This window comes from Cyprinus carpio, chromosome B9 (assembly GCF_018340385.1).
Source record: "Cyprinus carpio isolate SPL01 chromosome B9, ASM1834038v1, whole genome shotgun sequence".
In the NCBI taxonomy this organism is placed as follows: Eukaryota; Metazoa; Chordata; class Actinopteri; order Cypriniformes; family Cyprinidae; genus Cyprinus; species Cyprinus carpio.
In genome coordinates this window covers 3,539,181-3,555,972 of record NC_056605.1, presented here as the reverse complement: position 1 = coordinate 3,555,972, position 16,792 = coordinate 3,539,181, and the positions used below count along the sequence as shown (strand labels likewise).

The following is a 16,792-nucleotide window of genomic DNA, read 5'->3' as shown; positions in this document are numbered from 1 at the left end:
TTATTCAGAGTGCTACTGAGACTGGCAGGACAGACTGAAGCTGTTCATGACAGGCCAAAGAAAACTCTGGATTTTCCTTGAAATTATTCCTGGAATATTTGATTTTCTGTTGTGTAGTAGCTCTATGTTTGGGTAGATTTCAGCACTGGATTGTAGCTTGTAGCAGGCAATATGTAAATAGATTTTTGCATGAAGCCATCATACCCATCTGAAGATCTGAAGGGAATATCAGATGTCTTGTTTGGGGGTTTTGGTGCAACAGCTGCAGTGAACTAATTTATTTTTCCTGTGTTTCCTCTTGAGTGAGAAAAATTCCCTAAAACACAGGAGTATACACGCCTGGCTAGTTCATTGACTGTGCTACTTAGTGTGCTTACACCTGCTAGAAACATCTATCCCAGGTGGTCCGATCACAAATGGTCAGCAGAGACAAATTACAGTTTACACCTGGTATTAACACACATCTCAAACGCCTGTCCGTTGACCACTAGTGATTCAATTTTCTGGGGTCTTTATGCTGATGTCAGGCATTCTGAAGGTCTCTTGTGTTTTGTAGATGCATATGCATGCCCTTGGGAAAAATAATTGCACTTAATTGTTCTGACTGTGCACTGAATGTGCAGTGTACTTCAAACAGTACTTAACAGTACCCTTTAACCATATTTAAAAGATAATATAAGAAATTATATAGATTTGTGTGTACTTAAGCCCCATTAAAGAGGGTGCAAAAAAGCACTCTAAAGTTCAACTAACTGCGTTAAATATACATTTAAACAAAATTTTTATTCAAGTGGCCAAAACCATTACATTCAGTTTGCACTTAAGTATAGTATTTCCATAATAATTGCTATTTTTGAAAGCATGCTAAAGTGTATTTCTTTTTTCACAAGGATGGCCAAGATGTCAACATATTACTTGTTCAGCTCTACTAAGATTTATTCAAACTTCTATCAAAATTGAATGCGCTGCAAATCACATATTTCGTGAACAGAGTTTCATTTTTGTTGCATTTGTGTTTACAAATTTGTAAAGAGATAAAGCAAATCAAGCTCAATACTTTATCCATAAATCTCCTTTTAAGACAACCTCAGCAATCCGTAACTGATGGCTAACTGTATTTTGGATGATTTTCATGAAGAAAGGAAACACGGCTGTAGATGAAACATAAAGAGATCCAGCTGGAGATGTTGTGATGAAAACAATCAGAGAATTGACTGATTATTAATGAAAAACATATGGATTTCTCTCTCATTCGTATAATAGCTTGCAGACTCGCGGGTATGCCTTTGTTTTGAAGTTCACGTACAATATGTAGTTTTGTCATTTATAAATTGTCTCCTGTCAGTCTAAACGGTGTCTCTCACGGCCATAAAGGCTTTTTCGCTGCAAATAAAGATGAAATAAAATCATATCAAAGCCAGTGCAACGCTTTACATCTTTTTCCTCATTAATTAATAATTAACTGCTGGAAGGAGAGTGGTGTGTGTGTGTGTGTGTGTGTGTGTGTTCTTGCATAAAGAGCAGAACATTGTTTCTGTTCTTATTCATTTGTGTGAGTCAGTCCATGACACTGGCCTGTAGTGCTCTGTTTGGGGGAACTGATGGGATCACCTGAAGTGTGTCTTTGTCAAAGACTTTGTTCGGATGTCTATTCAGGTCAGGAGTACTATGATAAGTGCATTTACACACAAACACACACCTTTTAATGCTGTTAGCTGATATCCAGGACTAGCTTTGTTTAACTGAAATTTAATGTGCTTGTAATGATGAACTCAATATGGTGTGTGCATAAATTATTCAACTGCATTAAATTATCCTTTGAGATCTCATTAGTATTCCAATATGGTTGTATTAATATTCATAGGTTTCCGTGTATATACTGCACATGTTTTATGCTTGGCTAGAGATTGATATGTACATTATCAACTTATGTACAGCTTTTAAAGTTTAACCTGAGTACAATCCTATACTCATCAACAGTTGTGAATGGTTTAGCCTGACGGTGGAAAAGCAGCAACAAGTGTAAATTCAAAAAGGTACAGTATATATATGCCGCATGAGTGTTTCCAATACATCTGGCAAAAAATTGACAGATTATTTTATTTACATAATATTCATTTGACTCAATATTTTTCATCTTTTCTCTTTTTCCTCTAAATGGGAATACGGAAATGTTATGTGTTGTAGTTTATGTTGTAATGATTTTTGAAAGTGTTACAAGAGTTGTATTTTTAAGAAGCACTAAAAATACACAGTGGGCCTCATATATATATATATATATATATATATATATATATATATATATATGTCTCAGAATACACAGTGGGCCTCGCAATGCAATGGCAAATCTTTAAAGTAAAATCTGAAAAGTAGATTTACAGATTTTTTTCAGCTTTATGAAGACATTTTTTGTTTTTTTCTGTTGTGTCACTTATCATGACAAAAACTCAAATGTGCTTTTATTAAAATCGTATCTGAACTCAAAAACAATTCAAATACACTAAACGCATATAGTGTCTTGGCTGGTTTAGTTTATTCATGTGGGTGTAATGTGGTGTGACCTCTTGTGTGTATAATGTGTGTAATGCTGGTGTATTGGGTTTGTTGTGTTGTTTTTTTCGGTGACATTAGTGAGGTTTGGTCATATTGGCGGTCCTGGTGGCACATTGATTCTCCTCTCAGCTTCTAATTAGTAGTGTAACATGCATTCTCCATCAATACTTCATAGATTTTTCAGTGTTTTTGCATGTGACGGGTGAGGGAATGTCATGAGGTTTTGGTTATAAAACTGTCCGAGAGAAAAACAAGAAGCCATGTAATGAAATGGTGAAGGTTGCATATGATAACTGCTGACATGCATATGGTGCAGCTCCAGGCATTTAGAGGATGTATGTTTGTGTGTGTGTGTGTGTGTGTGTGTGTGTGTGTGTGTGTGTGTGTGTGTGTGTGTGTATGTGTGTGTGTGTTTGCATCGTTTGGTAGATTGTTAGAACACAGGAGTCAGTTATGAGTTAAAAGTGCCAAGCTCTCTTTCAATGGTGTGTGTATGTGTATGTGTGTAGGCCTGAGGATAATCGTTTCCTGATTTATTTTGTGTGTAATCATGCCTTTAATTAGTGCTGTTTTCTAAGGCAAGCATTATTATTGCTATTGCTAGTGGGATTTCAACTAACCGCTAACCCTAAGTATTAAATCAACTCTAAGTCATGAATGATACTTCAGATCATACGGTTTATACTGTTGCTTTACTAAATACAGTTTACATTTTTTTGCTATATGGAAGTTAATCTGAAAAAATCTGATAGACTTGTTTTGAAAGTGGGGACCTGAGTCATATTTAGAAACCAGAAAGTAACATAGATTTTAGAGTGGGCTCTTTTGAGTTGGGCATTAAGTAACTTTCAAAAAAACCCTAGCAACCACATTGTACCACCCTAGCAACCACCCAGAACACACTAGCAACTGCACAGCAGCACACTAACAACAATCTCACATTATAGCAACAACACACTGACAGACACCAAAAACACTGCTGCCTTCTCTTACACAGAAAATGTAACAATCTGTGATCAATCTTGTTGCGAGCTTTGATTTATATTCATCTTCCTTCAGTACAAGAACCGAACTCTCTCTTTTGCTGTCTCAGCTCATTGACTTTGAAAAAAAAAAAGTACTTAGTATCAAAATAATAGCAAATAAAAGTATGACTCAAGTACAATTTTATATGCAATTTTACATTTATATGCAATTATTACATCTGTTGCCTTTGAAGTATGGTTTGAGTGTGTTGCCAAAATTTTATTAAAATATTGAAACTTGTAAGTCATTTTATTTGTAATTACACATTTGTAATGATGTTTTAATTCAAGTTTAAATGCAACATTGAACAACACACATTTGGTTAAAATAATAACGTGCTTTACCATGTTAGTAAACAAATCAAAACAAGTTTACATCTTTAATGATTTAAAATGTACTTTAAAGTAAAACTTTCATAATTTTTTTTTTTTTTAAGTCTACTTAAGTGTGTTAAGAATCATGAAAGTATCCTTTTTTTAAGTACACTTAAGTGGCCTTTTATTAATATTATATATATATATTACTTATTATTATTATACTTATTATACTAATTATTAATGAGTAGCAAATTTGGAGTTTATTGAGGCAAAAGTCGTAGTTAATGGTTTGTTAATGGCGAGAATTTATGGAAGCAGATTGGTCTCAAATATAATTCACGCAAAAAACACGATTCACACATGCGTAGACAATTTCACATGCATGAAACCTAATCCACGTACACACACAAAAAAATTCACGTGCGTGAAAAAAAAAATATATTCACAAAAAGCAATTCACATGCGCAAAATAAAATTATATATTCATAAAATACATTTCACAAATGCAAAACACAATTCGTAGATATACAACTGTGCACAAAAACCTTTGAATGTTTAAAATGTACGAGTGTCTGAATGTACAAATCGTCATTTACTACGAATCCACTCGGATTTGTGTGTGTGTGTTTTTGAGACTTTCCTGGCAGAGCTCTCTTTCCAAGTGGGTCTGTGGTACTCTTTAGCCAATCAGATGCGAGCTTACCATTCAACCAATCATATCATAAGCCACTGAGACTGCATTCAATGAGCACTATTCTGCGCACCTTTTGCGCAATATGGATTAATTAGAACGGAAATTAAGCCTTTACATCAGTAATCCTATAGACAGTAAAAGAAATGGACACAGCGACCCAATTGGAACTCAATTGAGACAAGTGAAGCCCATTTTTAGCGATTTTTAGCACTTCCGTTTCTGACGCGCAGACTCAAACTAAGCTTGATGACGTCAGCAACCTGTCTGACAGATGTAAATCTTCTAGTAGCTGTGCGTGCAAACTGCCATCGTTAATCTTGCAGAGACGGTGAACTTGAGCGGGGAGTTCTTTGGCGTGAGTGAGCAGGAGTAAGTATTCTGATTAATTATTTTGTATAGTATTTTAAAATGTAACGCCAGGGCTTCTGTGGGCTTCTCTCTTGACATCTCCCCGATTGCCTGCGAGCTTCTTAATGCACTCTCGGTGGCTTATGATATGATTGGTTGAATGGTAAGCTCGCATCTGATTGGCTAAAGAGTACGACAGACCCACGTGGGAAGAGAGCTCTGCCAGGAAAGTCTCAAAAACACACACACACAAATCCGAGTGGAATCGTAGTAAATGACGATTTGTACATTCAGACACTCGTACATTTTAAACATTCAAAGGTTTTTGTGCACAGTTGTATATCTACGAATTGTGTTTTGCATTTGTGAAATGTATTTTATGAATATATTATTTTATTTTGCGCATGTGAATTGCTTTTTGTGTGTACGTGAATTAGGTTTCATGCATGTGAAATTGTCTACGCATGTGTGAATCGTGTTTTTTGCGTGAATTATATTTGAGACCAATCTGCTTCCATAAGAATTGGACCTTAAAATAAGGTACATTCTATACAATAAAGTGCACGTCTTTTTCACCGTGGAATGCAAGCATGATTTGTTTTGTCAAGTGAACTGTATGGGACCGTAAGAAAGGTGCCTTGGGGACGAAGAAATATTGTCATGTCACGTCCTTATTTTTTTCCCCCTCATAGGAATGATCTTGCATACTCTCTATTTGTTTGTAATGTCTAAAGGATTTATGCCATGAGACATCTTGATCCATAATCTCTTACATTACAGAACATTAGCAAACATGTGTGTCATTGACCTAATAGATGTGCACTGAGCCATGCAGGCATATTTCAGACATCAAGTACAGTACAGAGACCCCCACGTGTCCCCAACAGCTTGATTTACTGAGTCGATATGGAGATCCGTTTAAATGGGATTTGTGTTTTGCTAAATCCAATCTCTGGATTCTGTGTTATGGATTTTCTCCCCAGGGAGAGATACAAAGCATCTGATCAGCATATGGCCGCTTACCTACATCACTATAAGCTATATGCTGAGATTCTTTGGAATATATCAGTGTTTAAATGTGTGTGTGTGTGTGTGTGTGTGTGTGTGTGTGTGTGTGTGTGTGTGTGTGTGTGTGTGTGTGTGTGTGTGTGTGTTGTAATTCTGGGCCCGGATTCATGAAAATCTTATTAAGAAATAAATTAAGGAAATTTCTTAAGATAAATTTCACGAAGTTCGTAAGATTGTGCAATTCTTGAAAAGTTCTTAAAAAGTTCTCAAATATATTCTTAAGAACATCTTAATTTTTTTCTTAAGAAGAAAATAACAGCTGTTTTCTGAATGGATACATGACGCACTGATAAACTCAAACTTTATTGTCTTTTTGCGCTTCCTGCAGATTACACCAATAATCATAAGCACGCACACTATTTTTGTAGCAACTTTGACTGGCGCTCAGCATCACATTTTCAATGCGGCGTGTTTTTGAACTGTTAATTTTAAAATAGCCTGTCTCAAGCTGCAGCGATATGTTTCATTCATTTTTGTGCTGTTTTTGCGCTCTCATCTGAGTGAACGCTTCCGCTATTTGCTTCTACAGCAAATGCGTCCTGCACATTCATATGCGCTGAATACTGCCAAAGATTATGTCGTATTTATAAGCGTTCAATTAAAGCTCCCTATCTGACTCATTTTAGAGCTGCTACTAAGTTTTGAAGTCAGCAAAAAGTAGCGTCACACAATCATGACCAATCATGTTTACATTAACAGTCATCGCTGTCACTTCATAAAACTCGTGCACATCCTTATTGTATTATATGTAGCTGTTGTTGTAATGCTTAAATATAACAGTTAATTTGAAATAACCCGATAAATTCATTACATAATTCTTACTGTTTGGGATTTAAGACAAGTCTGGGGCCTGGTCTGTGTGTAAAGTTATTTACAATGATTTTTAAGAAGATTCTTTTCAAGAATTTGAATTCTTCTTAGGTTTTGTCTTAAGAACAATCTTAAGAAAAAAAAGATTAATTTTTGGGAATACAAAATATTCTTAACTTTTTCTGAAGTTAAAAAAAATAAGAAGAAATTTCTTCTTAAGGATGTTTTGTGAATCCGGCCCCTGGTCTGTCTTGTGATAAATGTTTCAGCTGTACTAGAGTCATGCTGGAGAAAGCAGGCCAAAGCTTCTTTCAGTGGGATGGGCTTGACCTGGTTTCTCTGTAGAAGTGTTGCTGGGGGTTATGGTGTCCTTGACAACAGGAGGTGGGGGTTTGGGCAGATTGCTGTGTTGTTACTGTTTTATTGGAGTGTTTATTAGAAGTTTCTGGGCTCATTATCTCATTGTAACAAATAACTAGATTCTAGTGAGGACAACTCTTGGAGTTGGTTTGTCAGTGTGCACACAAGATCTGCTTACGCTGCTGTTGCAGAGCAAATTTGGAGACTTGCTACCACTAGGAAATAATTCATACATGCTGCTGGTACACAAAAAAAAAACAAAGTGTGTGTACATTTTAACATCAGGTATTATGTACACATGGAAATACTAGTGCATTTCACTCTCTATCTACTTCAAAATTTTAATTTACTGCCATTTAAAAAATATTTACTACTAAAAATAATTTTTCAGATACACTCTTTTTCAGTGTCACTATTAATATAACGTTGAGCGTAAAATCTTCTGCAAACTGTAGTTTATTTTCTGACAGAGTGCTCGTTTAATTGATTGTTCTGCTTTCAGTTCCCTGAAAAAATGCTCTTTCCTCCCGATACACATTCAATATGCTGAAAACATTGATGACAGTAAATGCTTGACACTGATTCAGCACTTGCCAGCTGTCTCTTAACAAAGGATACATCTATGCTGTGTGTTAAATAGATGAAAATGAGGCTCTATTCAAGACACAAAGCCAGATGATGTCCCATTCACTTGATTCACTTTTAATATAAGGCAATCTTAGGCATTCTTTACAGGGTCTGAGCTATTGCACACAGTGGGATACTGCATTAAACTTCTCTGAGCACACTTTCAACTAATTTAATTATGCTTCCGGTTTATTTTTCAGTGTATTGAAGACTATAATGAAAAGCGAATGAGGCTTTAAATGCCAGGGATGTCAGGAAGAATTACCGAAAGGACAAAGGACAGCATTTGTCATATAATGTCAATCAGCACATACTGTACAGCCTGAATACTATTTGAAAAGTACAGCCAAAGTTATATAAAAGTTGTATAATATTTCAGCGGCGATGCTGTGATCATATTACAGTTTTTCACTTACACAGAGAAAAACCCAACCACAGGAATTTTGTTAGCATACTTGAAAGGTATCCCCACCTCAAAAGGACAATTAAGGCAAATTTAAAGCTCAAATAACATATTTCACTAAATAATTTAGCCAAAATATCATGTTTCTGCTTTTAAAGTCCTTTATTGTGCCGGGCCCATAGACTTTCAGTGTAAGTGTGTTACTGTAAAGATGATAACAAATAAGGACAAGTCAAAGTTATTTTTGTGATGATTGATATTTTACCACAAAAACATGTTATCAATAGAGCTTAAGTTATGTTAGACATACTGTATAGAACAGAAAATGAATACAGTATATGTGGCAAACTGCTTCATTAACACTATAGAATGAGGTGAGAAACGCGAAAAGAAACACACAAAAGAGGCTATTGATGTTCCTGAACATTCATACTAATGAGGTGCTGTGAAAACAGGGCTCGATTGCTGAAATATCAATGTCTTGCTCTGGATATCTAGAGAGAGAGAGCGAGAGGTACAGGAAAGTGCACTTCCCCTCTACCCTTCATAAATTCTCCAGTCGCTCTGAAGGAGGACAGACAGTTTGAGCGCTAATGCAGGTGTTTGAGTGAGCTGAGTGCAGACAGACGGGCCACTCTTTGATCTGATGCTGTCTCTCATTTTAATGGGGCTGAGCTTTAGTCTTTCTGTAATCCAATCCCTCATTTCTGCCCCATTACAGCTCCTCATCTCTCAGTCACATCCCTCACTGTTTCTCCTCATTTTCTCATTTGCTCTTTCGTCCCACCTCTCAAACACCACTCACCCTGTTTTTAGAGGCATATTGAGTACAGATTTCTTTCCTAATGACTCCCACCTGATTTAACAAGCATTTTCAGCAGTTAGGAGCCATGTACTAAAGTAGTGTTAAAGTAGTGTATGAAGCAGTATGCAGCAAAGTAAACATTTCACACTGTTACTGTCACGTACATTTTAAATAAAAAAAGGTTATTTAGAATTTAATATATATTTTTTTTAAATGCAGTTTTGTGTGAAAATGTTTTCAATTTAAGCATCTGGTCAAATAAAGAGTGAAGAAAGAGATGTCAAAGAGACCATTAAGTGAAAATGGGTGTATTGTGGTCTGTCTCTTAGTCTAAAAAAACTGAGAGAAGGCCTTTTACAGGCTTTTTCCTTTTGGTAAAACAGATCAGAAACAGTGCCAAAATGATATTACATTGCTTCTTGCACATGTTGCGGCACTTTTGAAGTGAAACTTCCATTGGCATTTCTCTGAAACAGATCATTTGCATCAACAGATCAATGCAACAACATTTCATGATTGTGGTGTTTGGTCTACGTATCGTGGCATTTCGGATATTTAATGTCCAGTGAATTGTGCTTAATGGTTAATAGTAATTTTGATTTGAAAATAACTTACCACCTTAACTAACCTAATTGTTAACAAAAGCAAATTTAAGATAAAAATGCATTTGCTGAAGCAACCATGCTGTTTTAGCTTGCTTCTACAAGTCTTAAAAGGGGTCATATGATGCGATTTGAAGTTTTCCTTTCTTTTTAGAGTGTTACTAACTCTTGGTGCATGAAGAAGATCTGTAAAGTTTCAAATCCAAAGAGATATTCTTTTTAAAAGTTAAGAGTCAACCATGCCTACCTAAAACGCCTCATTTAAACATGCCCCAACATGTCTACGTCACAGTTTGGGAAGATTTGCATTACTCCGCCCAAATGTTCACGCAAAGAAAGAAGGCGTAACTTTGATTCTTGCTGTAGTATTGTTGCAGCTGCCGGCGTCGCAACTAGAAATCAGTGGTTAAGTTGTATTTACAACACTGTTCCAGAAAAGTTCAACCCAAATATTCAGATGTGTGCAGTGCATTTTAAGGAGGACTGTTACTTGATCCTGGGAATGGAAGGTGACGATGAGATGCACCTGGTCACCTGGTCTGTGTGTTATGCAGTTAGTACATGATTTACATTTATTATTTCCACCCTCAGACAATAACGCTGTTTGTTTCAAAAAGTTGAATTGTCTTTAGCATCCATCATGTTGTTTTGGTAAGATGACATTAACTGGGGAATGAAGACACTGTGGGGTATGTTCAACGAACATCACAACTCGCTTCATTTACCTGGTCGGTTTTCATTAAATAAGGACATAACACATTTGTTTTGTTACTGTACCGTTTATTTGTTAGTTTGAAAAGGAAAGACGATAGTGTGGCTTAGATGCTGCTGATCACTTCCAAGTTGGATCGGGGGTTTCCCAAGTGGGAGGGGCGCTTTCAAGGTCACGTATTTAAAGGGCTGGAATGTACCAATTGTTTTTTTTGTTTTTTTTTTCCCCAGGTGGACAAATGTACTGAATAAGAAAACATTTTTAACTGTTATACTTGTTAGTGGCATTTTCTGTATCTTATTATTGTCTGTTTCAATAGATGTCCTGTTTTTCTTTAAACGCAAGATCAATGTTTTATTTTATAGATATATATATATATATATATATATATATATATATATATATATATATATATATATATATATATTTCTCTTCTTTCTTTTTGCTATCTGGATACAGATTTGGTTTAGTCCAGTTCCTATTCTGGCAGGAGTTTAGAGTATTTAAGTCAGTCCTTCTCAGCCTTTTGGGGAGAGAAGAGGGGTCAGTGAGATAAACTGAATGTTACCTTTATGCTGTTTAAACAAATTTACTTTGTTCTTTGTAAGATAGAACAAGTGTACGCTGTGTAAAGTGTTAGTATTTTTTTGTTTGTTGTTGTTTTTTATGTTTTTTTTTTTTTTTGCTCATTAATTGTTTTTCCCCTTAATTGTACTCACTTATTTTGTAGATAGCCCCCCAAAATCTTGCTACTTGTGCTAATAAAAAAAAAAGCACTCTTGGGTTTATCCTGGTTTACGCCTATGCCTTCCTATCACCTCCCTTGGCCCTAATGGCATACCCCACGACATGGGGCAATTCCAAATTTGCAAGGACAGTTTGGCGATTCTGACTCACAGCCTGTAAGTACATTTACATATTTAAAGAATTTGCTAATGATGATTCAAACACGAGTGCAGAGTAGTGCTTGTTGTTTGTCATTTTTTCCGATCACAAATGCAGACATGGTTTTATGTGTACGCAGCGCGATTTACTACACAACACGTAAAAACCATAGACTGTATAAAAACATGGACGTAGTGTCCGTGACGTGACCCGTGGACTCCTGAAGAGCATTTTTGAAGCTCAAAGTGTGCAGAGCGGGCCGTAGCCATCTTGGCAGCGTGTCACGGCGCTAATCTCCAGGATAATCGAAAATGTGCAAAAAGGCAGGAGCTGGTTGTTGAAGCCACGCCCACCTAGCACAACGGCAGTGTCAGCAACGGCAATCCACCTGTCACTCAAGTGGCCACGCCCTTAATTATGCAGAACTTTAAGGCTTAATATAATTTAAACAGATGAGTTATAAAAAAATTCACCCCCTCACAGTTGTCATGAAGGGCAAAATTAGCTATAGACCAAAATCATTTTTTGAAACAGGCTGTAAACTGTTTTTTTTCTGCTGTAAAATTGGGCATTTTAACATGGGGAGTCTATGGGACTGACTCCCTTTTGCAGCCAGCCTCAAGTGGCCAGTCGATGAATTAAAGTCACATCCACTTCCCCATCACCTTAACAACAAATACCAGCACTTAGCCACTCGGGAAAAAACACAGTATAAGTCATTATAATCAGTAATTATGTGCCAACAGGATGCTACAAATGCCTCATTTGTAATGTTTTTTTTTTTTGGTTTTGTCTTGTCTCGCTGGGACTCTGCATCACAGTATGTTAAGGGGCGTAACATTTCCGTCATGCGCTTGAGGAATTTGGCCAATCACAACGCATAGGATATCTGACCAATCAGAGCACACCTCGCTTTTCAGAACGATGGGCTTTGTAAAAATGTACACGTTTCAGAAAGGCGTTTTTTTTTTTTTTTTTTAGCCTTAAACCGCTTAAACACATTGCATTACACCAAATACACAAAATAATGTTCTTTTTAGCAACGTCACATGACCGCTTTAAATTCTTTTATTGTCATTCGAACCTGAGCACTCCACATTGTGCAGTGCTGTACCAGGTGAGGTACCAAGCAAGTTTACTAAGTTAGAAAAGCAACCAGCTGGATACGTGATGCAAATGTCAACACAGTATGTTTTAGTTTACAAATCATGCACTACAGTAAAATTATTTTGAGGTCATAATAACGGTATTGTGCAAAGAACTGTATAGAAATAAGTGTTTATTATCATATTTTTGTGTGTTTTACTGCCACTAGTATTCATTCCAGTTTTGAAACTGCAGTGATAGACAGAGAGTTTAGTAAAAATTATAGGTAGATGAATGCGTTTCCGATGAGCCTGTTTCAAATGTGAATGTTACTCACCATTAATTATAAACACCAACTGCTGCTTACTAGCTGTAGCAAGTACTATATCTTTGGTTGTGCTTAATTATCCATGTTGGGATGTTTCTAATCATCCGCTAAACTACATCTGCTTTCAATCTGATGCATAATCAGCCGGACTGCTGAAGCAGCTCTTACATTATCATGTTCCTCTCTGAACCTCTGTAATGTGGTCGTTGATTAGCAGAGTCGCCAGCATGTCTTTGATGTGAAGAATCGACAGCATTGATCCTCTCCTGTGAAGCAGAGAGTCCAGGGAGGGGTGTAGTACTGAGGAGACACTCGCTTCAGATGGCTTCATCCTGAGTGTTTATGATGGCTCTTATCATCTCTCTCTGAGGACTCTCTGCTTCTTTATGATAGTAAGATTAAAAAGTCCAGGCTGAAAGAGAGAGGGGTTTGGTCATGATGAATGGAGATAAGGAGACATATGTGGACTTGAAGGGAGATGTAGGTATGAAGGAGTTTACTGTAGACCCAGTGGAATCTTTTATTGCTCTGGGTTGTGTTTTCATAGCCCAGAAGACCTAATGGAGGTCTCAGTTATCTTTATGATATCCTGGTCGTAAGTATCAACTGCAATGTTCCAGGCATGTCTCCCAAAACCCCTTAGAGGGAAAAAAGACCACTGATTGTTGTACATTTTATAATTGCTTTATATTAAGTGAAACACGGCTGTTGATAAGGTATTACTATATTTTAGGCATTACTACTGTATATTTTGTATTTTTGAATGGCTGGAACACTGTGTTGACCAATCAACATCCAGAATCAAAGCTACAGTGTACATATTATACTACAGGATATGGGTGCTTCCCAATCAGTATAATATCTGCGATATAATCAACCACCATCGAAGGCCGTCTCATTTTTATGGATCCCGTTTTGCATTTGCAATTATGCATGTTTTGAAGCATACTATTGGTGTCATCCAATCACCCACAATCCTCTGAACACATTCCAATTAATAAAATAAATAAATAAATAACTGGCAGCATTAAATTGGCACTGAGCTTGTCCAATTGCATTGTAATGTAAGAATCTTTTATTTTATTTTATTTTTTTTGGTGATGTATTGATAATGTTTTTTTTTTTTTTTTTCTGTTTTATTCTAAATCACATAATACTAATTTGGCCATGATGGAAGCCACTGGGAGGCCACCAGTGGTTATCATTTACTGTGTTGCATTAATAGAAAGTTGGTTAATATAAAGATTTTTAATATAAGGTATTTTTCAATAAAATATTTTTGTTATAGTATTTTCATGTCGTAACTGTGTGGGAGGCAACCTTTATGATATGTGGACTTTGTGTGTATTTCCTGTTTAAAACTGCTCTAATAAAAACTAGATTTAAAGATCTAGATCTAAAAAATTAGATTTACATATCTATGTATGTATGTATGTATGCGTATATACAGTATGTGTGTGTGTGTATATATATATATATATATATATATATATATATATGTGTGTGTGTGTGTGTATGTGTATATATGTTTGTGTATATATGTTTTTTCACTTGTGTACAATGCACATTTTTAATATTAAGCCTAAAATGTGTTTGATGACGATTGTATAATCTTTGAATAATATTAGTATTTAAATGCAAGATATTTAAAGTGTACCTGAAGTAGGCTATACTTGCAATAGTTCCACTTTATCACAATCAAATATACTTCAGCATATCTTTAGTTGGACTTCAGCACTACTTCTGCACAATTAAAGTGCATTAAGTACAAAATTAGTTGTTGCAATTTAAAAGACTTTAAGAATACAAGTTTAGTATGCCAAAAGTAAAAAAAAATTATCAAGCACATTAATGCATGCATGTAAATGTCTTTGTAGGCTAGTATACTACTACATTTATATTTGAAATAAATTTATTTCAAATACATTTTAATATATTGTTTCTTCACTAGGGTGTTTAGTACTGTGGAAATGTAATGAGTGATGAGGTTAAAAATAAAACTAACACCACCTTTTCTCGTCTTTCATTCCCAGGGTCTTTCAGAAGTGAAGGAATTAAAGTGTCTGATGTCCTTCCTGTGCTGAGAGAAAAAGTAGCATTTGTATCAGGTGAGTGTGAGATCTGTGGGATGTTTCGAGTGTGAGTGACAAAAAACATCATATTTCACTCTGTTGTTATTTGCTCACACATTTTGAAAATGACTGATGTTTGACAGTGAGCCTTTCTCATTTGGCTCTGGTGTTGGTGATCTGTAATGACCTGCTCTTAACTGACACTGATGTGATGGGACTCTCCTCACTTCTATCAAACATCTGTCTCCTAGGTCGGGTGTAGAGGGGTTTTCTCGAAACTTCACCGATTTTAACCTGCGGCTGTTTCACATGTTAACAGCTGGCTGAATTTAGTGAGCTTGTTCAAGCATGCCATGCAGAAGTCAAAATATTGGATTTGAGGCACAGTGATTTGTGTGCTAGTTAATCTTGTGAGATGTGAGATACAGCAGCCATCAAATGCCTATAATGCAACCACTGTCTATCCGTCTACAATGAAGTTTGAATGCTTAGTGATGTGAAACTGCCATAATGAGTATTGTATGAGTTCTGTCTTACCTACATGTATGAATGAAATCAATCTTTAAATCAAGGTGTTCCGGACACTTTATTTAGGGAAAAATGAGGGATGAATCTCTAGAGGTGTCAGCACAATCTCTACCGTTTTTTTTCCTTCCTTCCTTTCTCTCATACACATTTTTATCATGGATGCTGTTCTCTATCCCACTATTTCCTATAACTGCTTCTAATGACCTCATCCTCGCTTTTCCTCAAAACCCGCTTGATTAGAGGTGTCATTCATTTCTGTAGCACACAAAGTTAGGTGTAAAAGCCTAAATATGAGCAATAGTAATAGGTGCTATAGATAACATGTATGATGATATCTTCTAAGATTATTTAGGCCAAAATAGGGATAGTATGCAATTTATGGTAAAAACTGGCAATTGTGGTGGCAAGAAATTAACCATAAAAAGTATAGTGAAAATGTTTTCAGTATTACAGAATGGCATAATGATGCCTCTATAACTCACAATTTATAACCGTATGTTTAATTACAGATAGCATTTGCTTTTCCTCCCACCTCATATTATTTCCATCACAAAAGTGTACCCAAAGTTTCTCTGAGCAGAGCAAAAGTCTTGCAAGTGAATGCAACTTTTCTCAGGGGAAGAGAATGAGAGAATGCAAACATGTTGAATCATAATGTTTCGTTCCATCTCATCTCTGTATATCTGTGATGACAAAAATAAGAAAAAACAAAACGATTTAAATATAAAAATATGTAATGTGTCACTCAGGGACTTCTGGGAATGTCCTTTTACTATGCTTAACAATAAACAATACAGCAATTCATAGTTTGTACTTCTAAAACACAGAATAAAATTGCATATGTTAAACTATTTCCCTTTTTCTTTTTTTTCTTCTTTTTTTTGCAGGAGGTCGTGACAAGAGAGGTGGCCCCATCCTGACCTTTCCAGCCAGGAGTAACCATGACCGAATAAAACAGGAGGACCTGAGACGACTCGTAACGTACCTGTCCACTGTGCCCAGGTGAGCTTAATGTTAATGTGTGGATCAAACAAACTGCAGAGCAAACTTGAGCATTATAGATGTAAATGTGTCTTTATTCTGTATAAACGGGTCTCTGCTCTGCCCTCCTGGGCTGTTTTCAGCTCTTGCCTTACAAGAATCATACGACATAGTACAATATTAGTCTGCATTATTTAACTTATTAAAGGATCACAGTGTAAAATATTCACAGCACAGGAATCTGAATAAACTCTGCCTTACTGTGGTTTTGTCCTCTAAGCTCCTCACTGAGAGAATTATTCAAGAACAAGCATTTACATTCCCACAGTGAAAAGTTGTGTTTGCAAAACCGGAAGCTGAATAGCGTAACTCTAGCTCGACATGTCTCTGATTAGCTGTGTTGCTGAGTAACTGACATGAACTTATTTTATAATTAATTATTATACATGCAGTTTTTATAAGCTCATATTGTCTAGTGTACTTTTAAAAATGAATCTGTACAGTATTTGCAGGTTCTTATGTAAGTGCATATTAATTGTAGCCTGAAAATATATGGACAACCTAATGATTTAACCGCAAAATTGTAA

The 16,792-nt window shown here is 36.0% G+C and overlaps 1 protein-coding gene across 1 annotated transcript in view; it reads left to right on the top strand.

Annotated features, from left to right (window-relative positions):
- LOC109092547 (kalirin-like) overlaps positions 1-16,792 on the top strand; it is a 190,673-nt gene that overhangs the window by 51,445 nt on the left and 122,436 nt on the right. Inside the window, 2 exon segments of the mRNA XM_042730646.1 lie at positions 14,658-14,732; positions 16,112-16,226. Of these exon segments, the coding sequence (XP_042586580.1) occupies positions 14,658-14,732; positions 16,112-16,226 (190 nt within the window).